The sequence below is a fragment of the Lupinus angustifolius genome, chromosome LG15 (assembly GCF_001865875.1).
Source record: "Lupinus angustifolius cultivar Tanjil chromosome LG15, LupAngTanjil_v1.0, whole genome shotgun sequence".
Classification (NCBI taxonomy): domain Eukaryota; kingdom Viridiplantae; phylum Streptophyta; class Magnoliopsida; order Fabales; family Fabaceae; genus Lupinus; species Lupinus angustifolius.
The window spans coordinates 18,591,142-18,613,727 of record NC_032023.1 but is presented as its reverse complement, the minus strand read 5'-3'; the positions used below and the strand labels follow the sequence as shown (position 1 = coordinate 18,613,727).

The following is a 22,586-nucleotide window of genomic DNA, read 5'->3' as shown; positions in this document are numbered from 1 at the left end:
TAAGAACTTTTTGATACATGTAGTATCCCTTGTCGATTAACAGCCCAAATATCAAACAATCCAAACCATAATGAGGCCCATCTAAGCGTCCCACAGTCTTCAGCCCCCATCCCAACGCCTTCATTTTTATGTCATCACATTTTTTAACCAAATGCTAATTTCTATTTTTTATATATACATTGGAACAAAAATCTTCTATACTCATGCCATCTCTAAAAATAAGTTATATAAATTTCAATGAGCAACTTGTTTTTCTAATTACAAATAAAGAAATAAAGTGTGGTAGAATAATCTATACTATATATAAAGCCAAAACTTGAAATAACTTTTCTCATGGTGTAATTTTCATTTCATATATTGCCCTTAACATTATTTAATTGTTACAAAAAAAACTATATAATCCTAAGCGTCTACCACTAATACATTAATTAACAACATATCTCACCTTAAATTAAACATTATCATAAACACACAAAAAATATAATATATAAAAATTGAATATGTAGTATCATACAATATTCGTCGGCAGGCACAAAGTGCCTGTACACACTAGTATGTGGAGAAGAGAAACTCTGTATTTTTTTCCTGTCCTTTTATTTCATATCTGGTGGTCATTAATTTTTAACTACGATTTACTTTAATATTTTATCATTTAGAAACAATTCAATGGTTGACATCATCTCCTTTTATAAAGGAAATTGAAATAAAATGGACTCCAAATTATCTTTTCAAAATTACGCTCCAAGGTAAATGATTAAGTGGTGGAGCAAAACCAAAACTAGCTAAATTGTGAAATGAAGATGTTATGGAAGACGGGTAATATCAAGGGTTCATCTCCTTTTGAATTTGAAAGACTCGATTATATATAATGTATCACAATTTAGATAAAGTATTCTCAATATTACTTATTATTATGAATATAATTTGATATATTAAATAATATAAGTATATATTTTGTAATTATGTAGGTATATAGTATGAAAAATTAGAGAAACAATGATACTTTCGGCCAAATGTATGTTATTACTTTGTATACAACTTTTTGGTACTACGAAAGGTATCTCATCACTCTTTTGGGTAAGGAACTAATATCTTTCAATGTGTGTAGTTGCCTCCAACAAGTGTGAGGAATTGAACCATTTACCTTTTAGTCATCTGAAAGATCTAGCAGAACCTTACATCATTAGACCAATATCTTGAGTGTATATTATGTTATCACAATTTGTCTATTTTATTTAAAATTTATTGTAAAAATAATATAATTAAATTCATTTGATATACAATGTGTACTTATTTTTATTACAACCTCACAATTACTTTTAGAGTCTCAATTTTGTTCAAACTTTGACATAAAAATTTAAATGGTTAATTTTTTTATAATTGGGGCATATCTTTTTGTCTGACCAATCTATAACATATTAGGTCTAATTCTGTTTGTCATTTACCCGATCCTAAATATTGATTGGGTCTTTTTGAATCTAAACTCAATCATAAATTCAAACATATCTGGTTGGACCAAATCAGGTAAGTGAATAATGTCAGATTCTACTCACCTCTTAGTAATATAGCCATGGATATCAGAAGTGAGGTTTTTTAAAAGAGTGGGTAGAAATATCAAATATGAGCCCATGCTCCTAAAGCTATTATTGATTAAATTCTCTTGAAATTGTATAATAAAATCCACAACTACAAAAATATGAAGCTTTTAAGAAGAGGAGAGGTCCAAATCAGTGCTTTAATTGATGTACTCTTTGGTCATCCAAAAATGATTTAATCCAATTTGTGCTTCATGTAAAATTATGTGTGAAAAGGGCCTTATTCATTGGCGTATGTTTCTTTTGTTATATGGATGTGAGATTATGTAACAAATATTTCTTAAAAATTCAATTCAATAGAACATTATGGGTTTGTGAATAAGATACATATACAAATATGATAAGGTGAAAACGATGGATGAACATCTACTATCCCAAAACAATGTATCATTTTATATGTCATTGTTTGTGATTGATCAGAAAAATAATTCTCCTGAAAACGACTATATCCTTATCGGTGATGATTAATTTCGATAATAGCACAACACAGTCATCTCACGTGCATTCTTGTTCTCTGTTTCTTTGCAAGTAATTAATTTCAAAATACATATTATAATAATAAATAATAAAAACACAGCTAGCTGTATGCAACTCATCACTGATCTAAAAAAATAATAAATTCGAATTAAAAAAACATAGCGGCGCACGTTATATTCTTTCATTTTCATAATAACCAGTAAGTTATGGCCTGGCTGGGCACTGGGCAGTGCCTTAAACGGACAAATATTGTAACTTGATTCGAAAGCACAAGCAACACTCCTCAATCTCTACAACACTAAGATTATTTTTTTTAATTTAAAATTATTAGATATCAAATTTGTGAAACAACACCATATCATACACATGGTAAACCCACCAAAAAATATCAATATTTGGAGACAGTGGGACCCAATACATGGCACAGCCCATATTTGTTATTCTATACCAATGTTGTGAGGATCAGATTAAATGATTCTAATTTACAGTTTTAATTGAGTATAGAATTTGATCGCTTTAGACTGAGAAAATTATAGTTTGATATATTAAATTCGAATAAACTATAATATATGAGGAAGGGAATCATAAAGTTTACTTAATTTTTTTAAATGGAAACTTTTCTAATGTTGTTTTATTCAACTCAAATACTAAAAAGACTTTAATATAATTATATATATTTAATAATTATATATAACTATATATTTATATAAAATTATATATTTATACATAATTATTAATTATATATTATGTTATTTGGTTTCACTTCACTATAACTAATTAAACTTAATATGATACTCCTGACATGGCTTTTAGTCTAGGTTTGATAAGATGAATATGCATAATGAAAAAACTTGAGTTGAATATCTTTAATATGTAAAAAGTGTTATCTACTTGCATCACAAAAACTATTGTTTGTGTTTGGATGTAGTATTTGGAAAATCCAATCAATTTTAAATTTGATTTGTAAGTAAATGTATAAACGAGTCAAATTGGAATAAAATTCAGTTCAACTCAATAAGAATTTACTCGCCTCTAAATTTGACTAGAGTTCAAAACGAACTTTGTTTGCAACTCGAATTTGGTTCGGTTCGACTCATTAGCTTGAATAGATTTGATTCATCAATAATTTGTGAACAATTTGGTTCAACTTATTATCTTGATTGGTTCAATTTGTTAGTTTGAATCAAAATGTATTGTACTTAAGTTCGAACTTAATTTTTTCAGGTATTACTAAAAGTATCCCCTCATTTATTTGGGTAAGAGATTAATTTCTTTCAGAGTTCGTAGCTGTCTCTCTCAAGTTTGACTCATTTGACTAATGAATCAAATTTATCAATCTAAATAATGAGTCGAATTTGGAATGATTATCGAGTTTCTTTAATTCATTTCCCTCCCAAATCGTAAGATTGAGGTTGCATCCAACATTTTTACTAGTTGAAATGCACTAATTCAGTATTCATAAAAATAAATTTCAAATCACTCCTAATTAAGTTGAATAGCCAAAATTCCAGTATCCCTTTTTCTGACTATCCAATGCACGCCCCCTTCTTTCCCTCTCATGGCAATATTCATCTCCATCAGTTTCAGATTCCACCAAACCCACTCTTCAACCATCTTCATTTATGACCACAATCTCAAGCCTCCTTCATTGTCATTTATGAAGATGTAACTAGCTTCACCGTCATTTTTCATGATAATTTAATGTTAACTCATTTTAAATCGTCCCAAAAATTATATTCTCTATTTGAAAAGCCCCACCCAAACCCCAAAAATAGTTGGGACAAACCACCGTTAGATATGTCCTCTAAGTTATTTTTATTTTCAAATCAGGCCTATAGTTATTCTTTATTTCAAACAAATCAATTAACTTTTTGTTTTTGTTTTTAAATTGATGCTATAATATGCTTTGGGTTACTACTATCACTTAAAACTACGTCGATATCTGGATGAGAATGAGAAAACAACATTTCATTAATAGTTTTTCTATAAAATAAATTTATAAATTATCAAAATCATAATTTTTTCCTCTTGTACTTCAATATTAGTCTCAATGACAGTGGAGAATATCTCACCTCCTTATGACACATCCGTACCAACCCCTCTTAAAATTAAAGTGGCATGAAGTAAGTCCATGTACACATGGTTTGTCTATTTCTCAAGGAAATGGATTTATAGTTCTTAAAATATAACAAGTTAAGAAATATATTAACAAAAGCCATAATTTTTGTCCCTTCTACCTTAAAATGAGTTACAAATCTATTTCAGTTAATGACACAAGATTGGAGGTGAGATTTTGTCATAAGCAAATTGGAATTAGTTTAACATAGCATTGTTTTGGACCACAACAGAGAGTCTCCAACTACTGGAGAGTTCTATTGTTATCGGGTATAAGAAGAATGAAGAGCCACAAGTGACATATCACGTCTTGAATTAAAATCTTAAAGTATTAGTTTCATGAGTTTTTTCTACTTATATATATATTTTTTTTTTACTTTTTCATACATATTCAATGTGATCAAATTTCAATAAATCCAAGTTGAATAAACTATGGTAGTGAGCGTGAAGCCAAAAGAATATGGTAGATCGATACATGCTTTCTTTTTCATTTAATATGTTAATTGATATAATAGTTGCTTATTTAATTTGGCGTATAATAGAGAAGAAATGGGGGAATGGTGTTTTTTTCTTTTCCTTTTGATTCAAGAGTTAATAGTATTTTAATATTGCATACTATTGCTTTTGGACTATGCAAGTTGTCAGATAACACTGTCTGATTCAAAACAGTTTTATTCAATGATTCAAAATCAAATTATAATCACTTTACATAATTATGTAAATATTTTTTCCATCCATTTAATTTTATATGTTGAGGCTTCATTTGTAATGTAGAGGAGTCGAAGATATTTTAATTAATATCTTAATGTCAATATGATGGAAATGTAAAAAAAAAAACATGGTAAAAGAGCTTAGGAGAGTTAGTATTATTTTTATTAACTAGTTTTATGAATTCTTTTTAAGTCTTATACTGGATGTACATTATTATTGATTTGTTTTAATAAAAAAACATTGTTGTTCAATTTTGAGTGTATGGAAAAAAAAGAAATGGTAAATGGAAAATACGCCCTCAATGATTTTTACTCATTAAAAAAATTAATTTTCAGTTGCTGACTAAGAGGCCCTAAATGCACAAAAAATGTATTACTGTTTTTTTATTTTTCACAAAATAAAAAATTGAAGTATGTTAAATATGATTAATGTCCGGTTAATAAATAGTTGATAATTTCACTTGAACATTAAACCGGAGCAAAATATTTGAATTAAGCTTTCATACAACCGTGAAAACTTAATCTTTTAGAGTCAACTGAAGTAATTAATCAGTGTAACATAACTATGAATGCACTAATTTAAACTTGGAGGAAACTTACTATCTTACACTTTTTTCTCACTCCATGGTGATTAGTAAAAAAATTAATAATATTTTATGCTTGGATTTAAATTGTTGATTAGAGATTTATCTATAAAAATATGAATAGGAGTTTGAAGAAGGGGAAGGAGTTGTTTTGTTTTAGTGAATCCCCATACTATGGCACATAAAGTGACATATAGTATATACATCAGATTTTCACTCACTTAAATTCTTGAATCAAAATATGTCCCCTCTTCCTTTTTTTATCAACTTTTATTTACCAACAATGTTCTATAATTTGGTAAACCTAGTCTCATATATATCTTACAAGATCAAATATCAAGGTTGGGTTTTTATGAACATCACTTGGAGAAGTAACTATACTTTAAAGAATGTGGTCCAAATGTAAGACCTTAAAAAAACTCTCTTTCCTTATATGCTTTCTTGTGATGCTCTACTTAGAAAGGAAGAAAAATGATGACTTAAAACTTAAAATTTGGTATTTAAAAAATGAATTATAGTCTTGAAGTACACAAAGATTTGATCTTGCACCCTAATGGTATTGCTTTGCACGTGAAAAACTAAACTACACAGAGATAAATTGGAATCCTAAGCCAAAAAATATGATAAAAAATAGAAAGAAAAAAATGTGTGCTGGCAGAGGCCAAGTGAAGCACATGACCCAGTCAAGAGTCAATAATGTATGGTCCATTGATACAGTGTGTTGGTCTGTGTGGGGTGAGAAACATGGATCATATCAAGTTGTAGTATATTTTTAGTGAGTTTATTTTCTTCTACAAATAATGCCTCATCCATCTTTTCTTCACTTTCCAATAAAAGTTTGTGACAAGTCATTCTATGACACTAGGGGAAGGGGACCAAACTAACCAAGCCACAGAGCTTATCTGCCTCTGCCAGCATGATTCTTAGCTCCTACGTCTCAACTGTGTGGCAGCTCAGCCAACCCAACTACTCCATCACAATACTCTCACCCAACCTAGGATGCTATTAATAGAGATACCTTGATATAGATTTTATCTGACGTTGTTATGTACCAATGATAATGAAAAAAAAACAATAATAATAATAATAATAAATTATTATTTTTAATTAAGATAACATGTTTTGATTAATGCAAAAAATATATGAAATAACAAATCTTTGTTCGACTTATATTATGGTGAGAGTTTAGAAATGATAGATATATACAATTTTATTTTCACATGTGAATATACTGTTACTTTATGATTTATAATTATAAGAAAAACAAAGTTGAGACTCAACCTAATTAACTTTGGTAAATTGTTTTAAAAAAGAGTAAATTATACCAATACCATTGAGTTTTAGCAAAATTATATAAATCATTTCTCCATTTTTTTAAATTGACACAAACCACCTGTAATTGTTACATAAATCACCCTAATTATATACATATATTATAGTGACCACCCATATAGGAGAAACACATGTAATTTCTTATACAAAAAATAAAAATAAATGTAATTAATTAAGTTAAACAAAACATGATATATTATGGAGATAATTCAAAATAGTATAAGATTGAATATCTATTCATTATTTTAGTTAGTTACAATATAATATATGAGTGATTTAAACATATTCTTCGAATCAGTGATACACTTTATAATCAACCAAAAATAATGAATAGACATTAACTCTTATAATATTTGGACTTGTTTTTTACAATATATCATACTTTGTTTGACTTGATTACACTTGTCACCATTTTTTGTTTAAGAAATTACATTATCTATTTTATCGGGATGATCAGTATAATATACGTATATAAGTCAGAGTAATTTGTGTAAGTTTAGAAAAGAGATAAATAAGTTGTATAATTTCAATAAAATAAGGGATATCAGGTTATTTTATTCTTTAAAAAAATGAATTCTTCTTCCTTTCCTCCCGTAAAAAACTGTTTATGAATCTTCATTATCACTGCACATCACTCACTCCACATGCTATCCTGATTTTATGATCATGTAATTACTATATATTATTTTACTTGCCATAACAAAACCTAGATACTATTCCATGAATGCTTGTTGTGGCTGCCTTTTTTTAATATATATATATATATAATGCTGTCTCTGATTGATAATGAAATATTAATCTTTGTAAACGTATAGATATTATTAAAACGATGTTTGCAAATAAGATAGTTTTTATACACATGTTGTTGATTGAACCTTTAAGATTATTTATGAAAAACTCAACCATTACAAGCTGGTGTAGTGATTTTCAATAATAACAAAACTTATATTACAGCTATTGCACGTATTGTTTATTATGATAATAAAACATACATGACAGTTGCTAGACTTTAATGATAGATAATACTTCACAAATATCAATTAAATTCAAACTTTTGGGCATCCATCCAACCCACTATTTAGCTGGGGAAAACTGTTCCGATTAGGGTTGAGGAAAACCAAACCCACTCTGCAAAAGTTGCGATTTAATTTTTAAGTTTCTTAAATATTTTTAATGTCTATTTTGATCTATATATTATTTAAATTACAAATATTTGACATATGATTTGTTTTTAAAAATATATATATGAGTGAATATAGTTTAAAAGACTACTAAAAATGGTGTGCACGTTCCTAAATCTCAAAGGAATGAGTTTGAGTATCATTTTTTTACCTATGTCCTTCATAACACTTGAAAACAATTATGAGGAATTTGATTGGGGTAAGATTAGCAATAGTTGCTCATGACCCGCCACATTGCTTTGCCTACCTGTAACTATATATCTTAATAGATGCTAATACAATTATGAGAACTGCCCAGTCACTAATGAACACTCTTCTTCCGACTCCCTAAACATTATTAGAAAATGTCAGCTATTACAGTTTTTATTGATTATTATTATTATACATTATACTTAAGTTTTTATTTAACAAAACCACATATAGCTAGATAACATTACCTAACTTTGTTTTCGGACTTTTTTCCTATAAACTACTTTTTTTAGCATCGGTAGTGTCCACACAGCAAATAAATAGTTTTGGGATCAGAACAATGGTCCCGTGACCAAAGTTTGGTAATAAAAAAAGCCTTGGACCACCCCATACACACACGCACACGTTAGTGCGCCACCACCAACCTCAATACTCTACACCCTCCCCTACCACAAAGAGATGCTAATTTCATTTATAAAAAAATATGTATCTTAATCTGAAGTTCAATTCTACATTACCTATTAGTTATTTTTCATGTTTATTCATATTTAATGATTTATAGATTCATAAAAATTAATGATTATGATAAATAGAAAGGTAGTGTACATTATTTAATATTTCATCTTCGGTGGCGCTCAAGTCACGTGAGAATCCTATTGATCATTTATAAATAGCAGAAAGTAACCACAGCAAATCCCATGAGTGGTGGCATAAGAAGTGATATAATTAAGTGCCTAATTTTGATTAATATAATAGTACTAGTACTTCCCTTACCCCACGCCGAAAATGAATCTGAGTCTGCACATTTACACTGCCTCACAGCTATCATCCACATTACTTAATTCCACCTCCAAACAAACATAGCGTGCACGCACGAAACATTCAAAAATTAAAACTAATGTCCAAGTCACCCCCACCCACATATAATAATATCCTCATTCCTCCACCACTCACTTTAACAGCTTTTAATGTTTCCCAAAAATAAAATTTGAGGAGTAATCCCTCCTTTCCATTGCATTTCTATGCTTTTTACTGATATAACAGAAAATTAAGAACAAAGAGAGTAAGTTGTTTATCATAACATTAATATTTTAAAAAGTCTATTACGAAATTTTACAAATAATTATATTTGAGTTTCGAGAGAATGCATCCAAATTAAGCCGGTAGTTCAAAAGCACGATTCATTCTATGTTATAGATGGAATCAACCATCATGGATCCCACACCATTATCCAATAAAATTAACTCTTCTAAATTTCAAAATCCACCTTATCAATTATCATGGATCCCACGTTATAGCTGCGATCTTTACCTTTTTCCTTTACATTTTAAGAAATCTATTCCGCAAGAGATATTTTTCTTCTTCAGAATAACATAACTTCATGATAGCTCAGAAAATGTATACACCATAAAATGCATACATAAATCCACCCTAATTCTTTTTCATAAAATCATTATATGAAGAAAGAAAAGATAGAACAATAACAAAACGCTATACTCAAGGGTTATCGGTATCCAAAGCTACAATGGCTCAAAAGATACCTCAACAACTACACGAAACAAACAAGAAAATTATAGGCACATGAGTGATGAGTCAGGATAACAATTGGGCAAAAAAATAGATTAAAAAAAGAAGCTTTTTCTTGGTTTCTCATAATTGACGAAAAAAGTAGGAGAAAAATCAAAGAAAAGCCACAAGTGAATTACAAAGGTTGTCCACCCCTTCCTAACCCTCTCTGATTCCCTGTACAACCTGCAAATTGTTTGTTAGTAGTAAAAAAACGCCTCACTCAACAACCCCATTAAAAACGACAGGGGAAAATGCACGAAACGACAATGATGAAAAACCAAAAAGAAAAAAATACAGCGGAATCAGCCATGTAAGTCTAGTTGCTGGCACAGTTCCTTCCTCAACCGTTGAGAGAAGAGCCTACAAGCATCAACGCTGAGATCAACGGCGGCGGCTAAAGCAACAAAAACCGCCGCATCCTCCGTGCAATTCACGTGCGGTACGCTAACTTCCACCGTAGGCTTGCTGCACTTTCCCTCACCCTCCACCGTCGACGACATCACAAAACCTCTGTACATACAATAAGGCCAAAGACCGTAACCATAATCGCCGCTTCCCCTTGGGCTATTAACCGGCGAAGTTGCACTTCCCGGCGTGACACGGCCGTTAGTTCCGTTGCCAGCTTTGCTGCTTAAGTCGATCACAAACTTTCCTCCTTTACTAGTACTCAACGTGGACTCAGTGAGAACAATTCCGGCGGCGCTCATACTGCCGCTGGAGTCCGGAATAAGCTCGAATCGGTAACCAAGGCCGTCGGAGCCACCGCGCTCGCGCCACGCCTCGAGTCTCCCCCACGGCTTCCATGTACCATCACCGGGGCGAAGAATGAGCCATGAACCAGGGTTAGAACAGCTGACACGGTCCGAACCAGGTGAAGCAACAAAAGGAGTGACCATAGATGCCGCCGCGACCGGTGAACCGGAAAGATCGTGAACTGTAATAGACCACCCCTTGCGTTCTTTTCCAGGCCGTTCACGATCGCTACCGAATGAACTTATCCAGCTTCTAGAACGTCCTAGGTCTGATTGTAACGACCTGTAACAAAAATAGTTACAGATTTTAGAATCCAAGAAAGTAACCGCTAATCTAAACCTAGCAGTAAAAAATTATAAACAATCGCATTCAAATTAACTTTATGTAATTCAATTTTGTAGTGTTTAAAGAGTTCATAAAGTGCATTACGAATCTAATTCGAACATAATCGAACGAAATAAGTGGCTACATTTGCGAAAATTGGAATAGAAGATTGAAATTCAAAGAAATTAGAACTAACCGGGAACGCTGATTTCGGTCTCCGTTTCTGAAACTGAACTTGCAAGTGAAGACAGGTTGCGAGATATTTCCTTGGATCTGAAAAACTTGAGGACTACATTCAGGTTCGCCGTCGAATTGAAACACGAATCTCGGATTCGGTTCAGCTTTCACATTCAGATGAAACTGCGCAGATGAGCCTTTCGCTTCTTTCCCTACCGTAATCCAGCCATTATGGAACACCGTAGCCTTCGTTGTAGTTCCCGCCAGATCTATCGGAACAGAAACTTTTCCGAGCAACCTCCCGGAGTTAACACCGCAGGTAGTGCCTCGTCTACCGGTGTAGATCGAGATTTTGACAGAGAGCTTCCCAGCGAAGATAGATTTTCCGGCAAGTTTATCGATGTCAGACTTGCTGAGATGAAAAGTTGCAGCGATAGGGTGAGCATGAGAGTCAGGGAAGTTACTCTCCGGTGGAATGAACGGAACGACGGCGGATTGAAGAGGAAAGTTCTTGAGCTTAATCTTACAGAAGCATGGAGATGAAGAAGGATGAACAACAGAACGAGCAGGTTTAGAAGCAACGGGAATCTTAAGGGCAAGGTTACGGACAGTTAGCCTCACGAAAGGGCAAGGATCCATATCGAAAGAAGAAGCTAGAATCTCAGATAAGAAACCGAAGGTATGTTAATAATATTAAAGAAAAAGTGATTGTGGAAGATGGCGCGTAATGTAGAGAGGAAGAAACATGAGTGAGGAAAAGGAAGAAAGAGTAGAAGCGATTTTGTTAAAATTCATGTGAAAAAGGAAGAGAGGAATTGGTTTGAGTAAGTGAAAAGCTGAGAAGTGCTTATTTTGTGTGTGTGGGAAGAAGAATAGGGAAGAAGGGTTGAATGAAGACATAAAAGGGAATGGGGAAAAGAGAAGAAACAGGGTGTGAGAGGGTGGAATACAGCTGGCCAGCTGGGTACAGGGTGTCGTCACACTAGTGGCCGGGAACCTCTATTTACGTCTATACAAATCTCTCTATCATTAACGAAATTTAATTACTTTCTAAATAATTAACTTAAATTTAAAAGCCATTTTTAATGACCTGATTTTATGACAGATATAATGGGAGAATGTTGTTATATATGGGAAATAATTTTTTTTATACTCACCCTGTTTGTCATAGTGTCACTAATAAAAAAATAAACAACTTTTTAAGAAATAAATTTTAGAACAATTGACAAACAAGAAGTTACTAAGACTCTATTTGATTATAAGATAAATCTTGTGATCGCAATCACACAACTTGTAAGGGTAGTTCTTTTCATGGGGTGAGAGATACTTTTTTTTATATATATTCAATGATATTATATTACCAAAGCCGGTGTAAGACTCTACTATTATAAGATAAGTCAAAAATTTAATTATTGTGATCAATAATTACATAACTTGTAAATGATAGTTCTCTATTAATGATATTCTATCACTAAAAATATATTTTTTGGATTGAGTTTATCTCTCCCAACAATATCACAATAAAAAATCTAATACTTAATTTTTGGATCTTTTGAATATTCAATAAATTTTATATCATTATATCAATATTTTATTAATATATTTGGTTGTGTAAAAAATTAAAAAAAACAAGCACCTTGTTATATAAGATTCCTCTTTTGTTACTGCACTTTTAGGTGGTTCCACTTTTTCTGACATCAGCATCTGCATTGTTCTTGTGTATTTTGTTACTGTTACTAGTCACATTCAGCACATTGGATTCAATTTTGGATTTGAAATTGTCGTAATTGCCCCTTAGTTTTTGTCCCTTATTTTAATATATCTATAATGTAGCTGCAGCATAGGGTAGGGCTATGGCTGTATCTGCCACACCACACGTGGAGGAGTTGTTCTACATTATGCCCTCTCACTCAACCAGTCTCATGCCTCATTTAATAATATCAACTGTCCATTAAGATTTGCACCCATATTCTTTTTTAATTTGTAACTTCATTTAATTTGTGGGTGTAATATAAGTATTATTTTATTAGAGTAATTATTATTTATTGTTTAGAAATACAGCAGCCTATTTTTCACATTAACAAATGACTGAAATGAGTATCATAACTAATAAGGCACTGTTCTAGTATTATAATGTCTTAATAGATCTTTATAGTTAAGAGTTTAATTCATATAAACAATATTTATTAGGGAAAATAACTATAAACTTATAAAATAATTAGTTCTTTATACAAAAATGTGAAAAAATACCCTTATTAATACAAAGATGAGTTTCTTAATTTGAACCTCAGTTTTGTGTTTAAAATTATCCATATTTATTTTTATCACTATTTAATTTTATTTTAATTGTATATAGATTTCCTTAAAATGTTAGTAAAGTGCTTAAGATTTTGCGAAAATTTACTGGTGCACCTTGACCGAAAAATTACGGTTTTGGTGAACCTTTTAGAAAAATTACAAAACTAGTGTAACTTTATAGAAATCGGCAATTCCATTGCCGATTTCTGTATTTTTTTTCTCTCCTCCCCCAAAATCGGCACTGGAGAGGGAGTTTTATTAAACTATATTTTTTAAACTCCCCCTAAATCGTCAATGGGGGAGTTTTATACTTTTTTTTTCTATCCCCTAAATCGGCAACCGGAGAGTTTTTTATTTTTTTAACTTGTGGGAGTTATATTATTAGTTTTAGGGTTTAATTTTTCAAACACAAATCCTAACAACACACAACATAATAATAAAGTTCATCTGTGTGTTATGTGTGTTTTTCATTAAAATATTATGTGTGTTTTCATTACTGTGTTTTGTTATTAGGGTTAGGGTTGACAAAATTTATTATATTGTGTGTTGTTAGGATTTGTGTTTGAAAAATTAAACCCTAAAACTAATAATATAACTCCCACAAGTTAAAAAAAAATCAAAAACTCTCCGATTGCCGATTTAGAGGATAGAAAAAAAATAAAATAAAAAATAAAAAAGTATAAAACTCCCCCATTGACGATTTAGGGAGGAGTTTAAAAAAAATATTTTAATAAAACTCTCTCCCTAGTGCTGATTTTGGGGGAGGAGAGAGAGAAAATTACATAAATCGGCAATGGAATTGCCGATTTCTATAAAGTTATGCTAGTTTTGTAATTTTTCTAAAAGGTACACGAAAATCATAATTTTTCGATCAAGGTGCACCACATCTGTAAATTTCCCTAAGATTTTGTATCAACTTAACATTATTTTTTTTTAGTAACAATATTTGCCGAGAAAGAAAACATTTAGGTAAGAAATTAACCAAAAATATTAACACTGGCTTTTATAAATTTGCATATTAAAAGGTGATTCCAAAATGGAATTTTTATTTGATATTTTCTTGAGAAAAAAATGTATACTTTAATTGTTTAAGAGTTTTTTATTGTCATACCTCTATTCATTTTTAATTATCATTGACTTTTAAATAAAATAACTACAAATAAATAATGAATAGTGAAGATATATTAATTGAGTATAAATATTTAATCTTTACATGTTATTGCATAGATATTACATTGTATTTTCTTAAGTAATTTTTAAACTTGTTACCATAATCGTATTATATAAGCTAGTCTTCAGAATATGTGCTAAAATCTATGTTAGACAATATGCATATTTGTGAATTGAGTGAAGATTTTATTATTTTAAAAGTAAGTTTTTTTTATTTTTTATTTTAGCCATCAATTATATATATATTTAATGGTTTAAATTTATTGATTTAATTGAAATTATTAAAATTTTTTAGAATCGATAAGTAGGATAATGATAATGAGTAAATTTAAAAACTTATTTTTGAAATAAGTTGATTGTGGATTTGTTACCATTTTTGTTAGAAGAAAATAAAGGTGAAGAAGGGCCTGAAAAACCTGCAATGTTGTCAAGGGTGTAAATGATTCGGCCAGTAAAAAATGTTACAAAATGACAAAAAACACTCACATTATTTCTTACTTTAATCACTGGATTTTGTTGTGACCCTTCAAAATCGTCTATAACAACCGTATGAGGAAATCAAGATCTGTCTAAATATTTTGACTCCCAAATAAATGAGTAGTGAATAAATATTTATTATATATATATATATTGCTTAGATATTATATACCTTTTTTTAAAGGCTAATTACTATTGGAATAAAACATGTATTTTGAACATTGCCTTTTTTAGAAAAAAGAAACTTGTTTCCAAACAATGATTTAAAAAACATTTTTTAAACAATGATTTTTTGATGGTGTGTTTTTAAAAATGTTTTATTGAATTTGTGATTTTAAATGGAAGGTTTTTTCTAAAGTAATTTTATTTCTATAAAAAATAAATAGATCTCATATTCATTCATCCAATTAATTCAAAATTCATTCTATAAATTTGAATACGAATGAATTAGATAATTTAAAATATGTTTTAATAAATTTATATGAATAGATGAATAAATTTTAATCTATCAATTACAATATAAATTCATCTAATCCATTTGCTCATGTTTACTTTCTCTTATTATTATTATTTTGAGAATGAAGTATTTTTTATAACATATATAAATTACCTCTCCTAATTTACATATATTAGTGACTTGAATTTTTTTGGTTTATTTTGAATATTGGACGTAAATGCCCTAATTTTTATTTTTTTTAATAAAAATGCTTGTTTCCGTAAATTATAATCCCCTATTTATATTTTGGTCCGCTCAAAAGATTCTAGTATCATATTACTCTAATAATCACAGTTATAATACTAGTTAGCCATTAAACCAAAAGTAATCTCATATAACTTATAAGGTTTAATAGGTTTTTTCTTTTTTTAAATTTTTAAAATTATATCTTCATCCTACGAGTAATAAATTAATCTATTTCAGGTGCATGAATGTCTTTCATAATAAGTGTCGCTTACAAGAATCAATCATGTTTTTTTAGTTTTTCCAAGAGGTTTCATAAGTAAATTGCATGCTAAAACTGACCATGTCATATATAATTCATAATTATCTATATGATTATATTTAAATTCAAAATTATATTATATTAAAATAACACCTCTCTATATATTTTTCTTAGATGAAATAGAACATCAAAGCAATTTCTCTACTATTTTTAAAGTGAATCATTTGGTTCACTCATGTGTTAACCCAATTACTCCAGAATTTCATAGTCTAGTGTAATCTAACCCCTTATTCAATTAAGAATGCAAATTGTTTAAAACTCACTCTACGGTTGGACCATCCAATCTTTATATAATTGCTCATAATTGTATATTTTTTTTTACAAAGAGGCATATTTAATGCACATTGAGCATCAACACAACTCTTGTTTCTCTGCGGCTCAGCAACACCACATGAGCACTAGTTCACCTCCACCTTTGCCACTTATGTCACATCTAAAATTTTGTTAATATTACTGTGTATACCTCTTTCATGTAATTCATCTTTTGTCAACATTTTCTTGGTATAACCTCTTTTCTCAACATTAATATTTGTTACTGATACTTATCATTTATTTCTTCTTCTCCCATCTTTATCATTGCTACCATCTAATTGCTTATTTGTTAAGAAACCCAAAATTGATAAATTGTATAAAAAATTGAAAACATAACTTACAAGTTAAAATGTGCAGAGTCTCTTAAGTTATATAACCAAAAGATAATACTTACTCGAGATATGATAATTGATGATGTATACTTTAAACAAGGACAAGCACATTTCAAGAAATGTATCAAATTTGTTTCATATAGTATACACGTGATAGTTAAAATTTGCTCTATTAAAAGTCATGTTTTTTAGATTTGGCATTGGCCAGGAACTTCTTTTTGTTTCAATCACAAATAATTTAGTTATACAGATCGAGGGACACTTGCAATATTTAGATATAATTATACATTATATTAAAATAAAAGTAATAATTACAATATTTTCCATTTGCTGATGTTTATACTTTATAGTTTATAGGACTTGATTGGACAACGAATCTAAGTTTTGGCTTGTTTCAAGACCTTTCTTGAATACAAACATGCAAATAGCATTTCAAATAAAAGCCTATGATGTTTATACAAACCAAAGGAACTTATATACATCCTTTTTATTTACAAAAAAATGTATACAGTATGTAAGTTTTATATATTTTTATTATATTACCCAACATTTATGTTATTATCTCTTCAATAAATGTAGAGATAAATAAGGAATGATATACCGAATGCATATAAACCTTTGTTTATTTATACATAGTTACTGCATATCTACCATTTATTGGATATTTTTTTTTTACAATTCAATGACAATAAAACATGAATGATAAAGAAAATACACCAACAATATATCAAACTCATATAATGTTAGTGTGTACATTTATACGTGAAGAGTGGATGTACTGAATATGTATTTACCCCAACAGTGGAATCCTGAATTATGACATTTTTTGGTGATAGGTGATCGTAGTTCAACACACAAGAGTAATGAATGAGAAAACGGGTATTGGAGAATTCAGGATTTTGCCAGCATCGATAATAAAAACCACACCACATTCATTCATACAAGATTCAAACTTAGAAGAAAATTTGCATTAGTCCTACTCAAAAAAATCAATACCTATATACAGCAAAGAAAGATCAGTACATTTGAAACCCATCAACTTATCAAACATGAAGATCACATTATCAACATTCATGGTTAACATCACTATCCTGCAGAGACAAGTCCTTCAAATTTCAGCTTCAGGTATTGGCCCATTAATTCATCAACCTACTAGCTGGAACTTCAGGATAAGCACAATAATCAAGTACTGATGTTGCCAAATTGAAAGGATGTACAACGTAGGACTGTTAGTTGTTCTGTACTAGCCAGTTTTCCCAAAACACGAGCCTATACTGTTTATCCTGTTATTTTCATGAGTGCAGAAATTATGAGTAAAAGGGGCGTTTTAAGGTACTGCTTGCAGCCATAATTCCTAAATGAGGTGAATATGCTTACATCATGATGGCACTTTCATCACGAAGAGTGCAGAGTTATTTAGCAGGATTTTTTCTTATACTTCCCCTGCCTCAGGCTCAACAAGAAGTCAGTAAATATGTGTTCATATTCTGGCATTTTACCATATCCTGCAACAATTTGAAGTTTTAAACGGTACGATTAATCCAAATCATAAATGTGTTTAAAGGAAACTCTCCAAATCGAATAATATACTAATAAAATTGAAAGAGTATAATATTTTTGTGAATAAGAAAAACAAGTCATACAATGACCACTTGGAAGATGATTGTCATGAATAAACTCAGAGTGGAAAAAAATATCAGAAGAAATAAGTAAACGTGATTTTTTGATATAAAGAAAGATATCCACTTACCAGGGAAGTAATTTATGTCAATGACATAAAAGTTATCTCTAGTTCCATACTCACGGATAATATCCATGTTGAACAGCCGGAGACCCTGGACATGAGAAAAATGACAGAGAATGCATAATTACAGCTCTTATATCAATGACATGAACCTTAAACTAAAGGGTTGACAAAGTTACCAATCGCCAACGAAGTTCCTTAGCAAGTTTCTCAAGTAAAGGTCTTGGAGGAAGTTCTTCAGGGAGAAAAAAGACAAAAATCAGAAGAGTAGCAAATGCATACAAAACAAAATGGAAAGGATTAATAGCCTAAGAAATCGCTAGGCTTTAGATTTCCCTGTTGTCAAAACCATGTCGCCTATCACCACCCACCCCTATAGTAGGTCAGACAAATTAGAATTATAGAATCCTACATTCAAGACATGATAACTTACCAGCAACATCAGGGTCCAGATCTGCATCATCTGCAGAAGCAGCCGCACAAGATACCCGAGGAAAATGATATAAGCCAGCATCTTTGGAAAGCTCCCACTTGCTAACATCAGGTAATGAAAATCGTCGGACGACCTTTATAGCATCACCAACTATATAAACCTTAAAGAGAACACCTCCTTCACCAAAAAGAAAACAGCATGTGATATTCACTTGGATGGTCTCCTAGCCATATAAGAGTAAAAGTTTGCAAAATAAACAACAATTGCTCACCATGGTTGACAAATTCCTGAAGAACAAGAGGAGGTTCGAGTTTATGAAGGGAATACTGCTCATAGGCAAGGGATAACTCATGGGACTTTGCACTTCCGTCAGCAACTAATGGCTTTGCAACTAAAATGGTTTTGAAGTGGCAAACATAAAAAGGAAACTTCACATTAAGTATGACAAAATTAGGTAATAAGTAATCTGATCAGACACAAAGGATGGGATTACCATGCTTATTTCACAAGTTTTAATGACTTTGCCTCAAAAACACAACCCTCGTAAAATTAAATGTCCAAAGCATCCATGCTCTGAGAATTGCATCACTGCAGCATCTAAAAGTAGTTGAAAAACCAACAGATACGTACCAAGGGGTAAAGTCAAGCCAGCTTTGTTGACCAATTCTGGGATCGCTGATGCATTTCTCTTGATAACTAACTGCCGAGGAACACCAACTTTGCCTACATGGTTTTAAATATGGGAAAGTTCAGTAGCTGTCGACTCAACATAACTGAACATACACGTTAGTTTTATACCAAATCCCATCCAGCCAAGTTTAATCAAGGTGAACCCAAATATTACCATAAGAATCAGAAAGGTTCATATCCGCAACAGCCTGAAGCATGTATTGACGACTGCGTAAATGTTGTATGGCATCAGGAGGATCCAGAACAGTAACTTCAGGGTGCGATTGCCTATAATCCTAAATGGGATATAGACAGAATAAGTTAAGAACTATGAAGATAGATCACCATTTCTCTGATTATATAAAAATAACCACATATAATAGGCTGTGAATAAACAGTAAAAAATGTGCAAAGATTACACTATTCTTCTTAGGTTCTCTATTACTTCTCCATATGAATTTGCAGAATATTCATTCATCAATAAGACATAGTAAGATGAAGAATCCTTAGTTTTACAACATACATGTAATGTCTAATTTTCCATCATAATACACTGCAATGACCACTGGAATGCTATGTCCAAGACTAAGCAGGCCTTAGAGCAAACAGGGCCTCTTATTGATTTAAACTACAATTCATGCAAACATCGTAGCTTAACTCCAATCATCAACTGACCAAGAAATGGTTAGTGCAATTATTTTTTAGAAAGCAACATAGAATATATTAGAGTAGTTTTTAAAATCTTATCAAGATATCAGAAAGATGGCTTCAGCTCTTCAACAGCGGATGATCTCCACCAAACATGAGAACAGGGAAAATACTGAATAGAAGAAGACCAAAAATTTTGTTTAAAAACAGAACAAACAAAAGGAAGAAGAGTATAACAATTGGTTGAATCAAATTCAGGGCTCACTATAAATTCCTATACATAGATGCACAACAACCATTTGGATGGATAGCTTTGTGTGCACGTAACTGCAAATGGAAGAGTATAACCATTGACTGGGCAGCAATCATTGGTTGATAATGTTATGGTCCCACAGTAACAGTTCATGTTCACTGATCAGAATAGTTAGCACAGTAACTGGCAAAGTACTATAGGTAGTTGGTGACATGACACCTAACCTAGTCCTGAAGTATATAGGAAACACTACAGCATACAGGATCAGAATATAAAATTGGAAATGTTAAGGCATCTGTGATATCAACCCAAAAGGGTATCATTGCACCAAGGAGAAAAGAAACTAAAAGAAAGAAAATAAATATTTGCCAAAGAAAACCTGACAAAATCACCTAGATGGCCATGAAAGTATTAACATCCTCAATTGCTGGACCCTTGAGGCCATGACCTTAACTACTAGTTCATGACATTCACATTGAGCGATAGATCAATCACTCTGCAAATTATGTCCGACAGAAAGGTAAAAAAGCTAGTCCTTGACCAGCCTTTCTGGTTTCCTTTCATCCCAATTGGCATGAAACACTTAACTGAGCCATTTCAGCAGCATGTATAATTATAGCAGTTGATTAACACAATAAATACAGAAGGACGGCCCAATGAACGAGGCTCCCATCTAGTTGGGTCTGGGGATGATATATTTACATTGCCTTACCCTACGAATAGAGAGACTATTTCAAGTAACACAATAAATACCACGGAAAAACTATAGAGGACCAACCTCAAGAACCTGACGCCACTCTCTCCCTGTTAACTGCATTTTCCAAGAAACAAAACCAATGAATCAGTCCCAGTTGTACAACAAAGAATGATTACAGCATGTAATATGGAACAACATACAATGAGCACAACATATCCAGCCTTTTTCTGAGTAAAAAACAAGTGAAATGAAAGACAGAATAGAATTTTAAAAAGAAAGGAAAGGAAAAACTATAACCTTATGCAACACAATATCAAAAGGACCTTGATCTGAAAGAGGCTTATTATGGTCAATAGCTACAAACAGTATCCCCTTGTTCCTGTATGAAAATGAAAATTTATAGTAATTATAATCAGTAACCAAACGAGTACTAGAACATATTATAAACCACTAATTGCAAATGCAAAGTTGTTAAAACTTGCAATGTTAACTACAAAGCAGGAATCATCTATGACTTATTCAGAACCAGAGTTCGTGATTTTTTTTTAATTTTTTAATTTTTCGAACGAATTTTCATACGTACGATAAAACAAACTAAAATTGTTAAAATATCTTATCATCATTAGAAATATTCCTTAGATTACATAATTCCCTTTCACTTTCTCGCCAACCTAACGAAAACGACTCATGTTGGAAAAACATTATTGGTTGAAAAGAACAGAATATTATTTTTCTTTGACCTAAGGTGTGATTAAAGTCATAAAAAATCAAATTCAAATAATTATTTCAAAAAAACATTCGCAACTAGAACAATGAATTATCAATTTCACTCGTAATTATGTTATACCTAGCTAAACCTTGAAGCTTAGGTTGCAAAAAGCTCTTAATCTTTTTAGAAGTAAGAGCATATCCAACCACAATCACTCTTTTTGGACATGAAAATCCAGCATTAACCACTGGACACAATTGATTTTGAACCTCTTCAATTACTTCCTCTTTCTCATCATCACCGTTACTACAAGGTAATTCCTCTCTCAACCTCATTCTCTCAAACCCTAGCGAAAGAAAACACTAAACCCGAGACTCTGAAATAGAAAAAAGAAGAGTAATAGTCGCTCGAAATTGATGTTCGTTGAAGTTGATTAGTTCAATTCAAAGTAAAATGTAATCGAGAGAGAAGGGGAAATTGCTTGGTGGAGAAAAAATGAAAGAGAGAAATGAGAATGTGGGGGAGGGAATAAATATATATAGTGGAAGGAGAGAGAGATTGTGTTAGGTGTTGCTGAGGTGTATTGGAAGAAAGGATAGGACTGCGTGTATTGGATTTGGATTGAATTGTTATAATTCCATTCCACGCGTTGGAATCACGCTACACTTGTGTATGTGTTGGATGGACGTAGATCATCTGTCCTAAACGGTATCTTATTTATTTCATGTTCCAAACTAATCAGAGTCTCCATTTTATTATATTTTGCTTTTAAAATTTTTATTTTATTCAAGTGTTAATATATAATTGACTTTGGACAGAAAATGAGATCATTAAGAA

General features: G+C 31.1%; 2 protein-coding genes across 3 annotated transcripts; both read right to left on the bottom strand.

The window, feature by feature from the left end:
• Window positions 9,773-11,967, bottom strand: LOC109328347. Its single transcript, XM_019561773.1, has 2 exons — window positions 11,026-11,967; window positions 9,773-10,787 (listed from the first exon to the last, which is right to left on the bottom strand). Exons 1-2 carry the CDS (start codon window positions 11,643-11,645, stop codon window positions 10,055-10,057), a joined length of 1,353 nt encoding a protein of 450 aa, XP_019417318.1. The 5' UTR covers window positions 11,646-11,967; the 3' UTR covers window positions 9,773-10,054.
• On the bottom strand, window positions 17,487-22,269 carry LOC109328570 (inositol-tetrakisphosphate 1-kinase 3-like). Of its 2 annotated transcripts, none has more exons than XM_019562090.1 (11): window positions 21,888-22,269; window positions 21,338-21,419; window positions 21,122-21,154; window positions 19,618-19,738; window positions 19,404-19,496; window positions 19,045-19,164; window positions 18,774-18,950; window positions 18,520-18,575; window positions 18,347-18,431; window positions 17,973-18,101; window positions 17,487-17,891 (listed from the first exon to the last, which is right to left on the bottom strand). In XM_019562090.1, exons 1-10 carry the CDS (start codon window positions 22,082-22,084, stop codon window positions 18,013-18,015), a joined length of 1,053 nt encoding a protein of 350 aa, XP_019417635.1. In that variant the 5' UTR covers window positions 22,085-22,269; the 3' UTR covers window positions 17,487-17,891; window positions 17,973-18,012. The 2 variants fall into 2 exon arrangements, with proteins under 2 accessions (XP_019417635.1, XP_019417634.1); XM_019562089.1 differs by having other exon boundaries at window positions 17,548-17,879; window positions 17,974-18,101.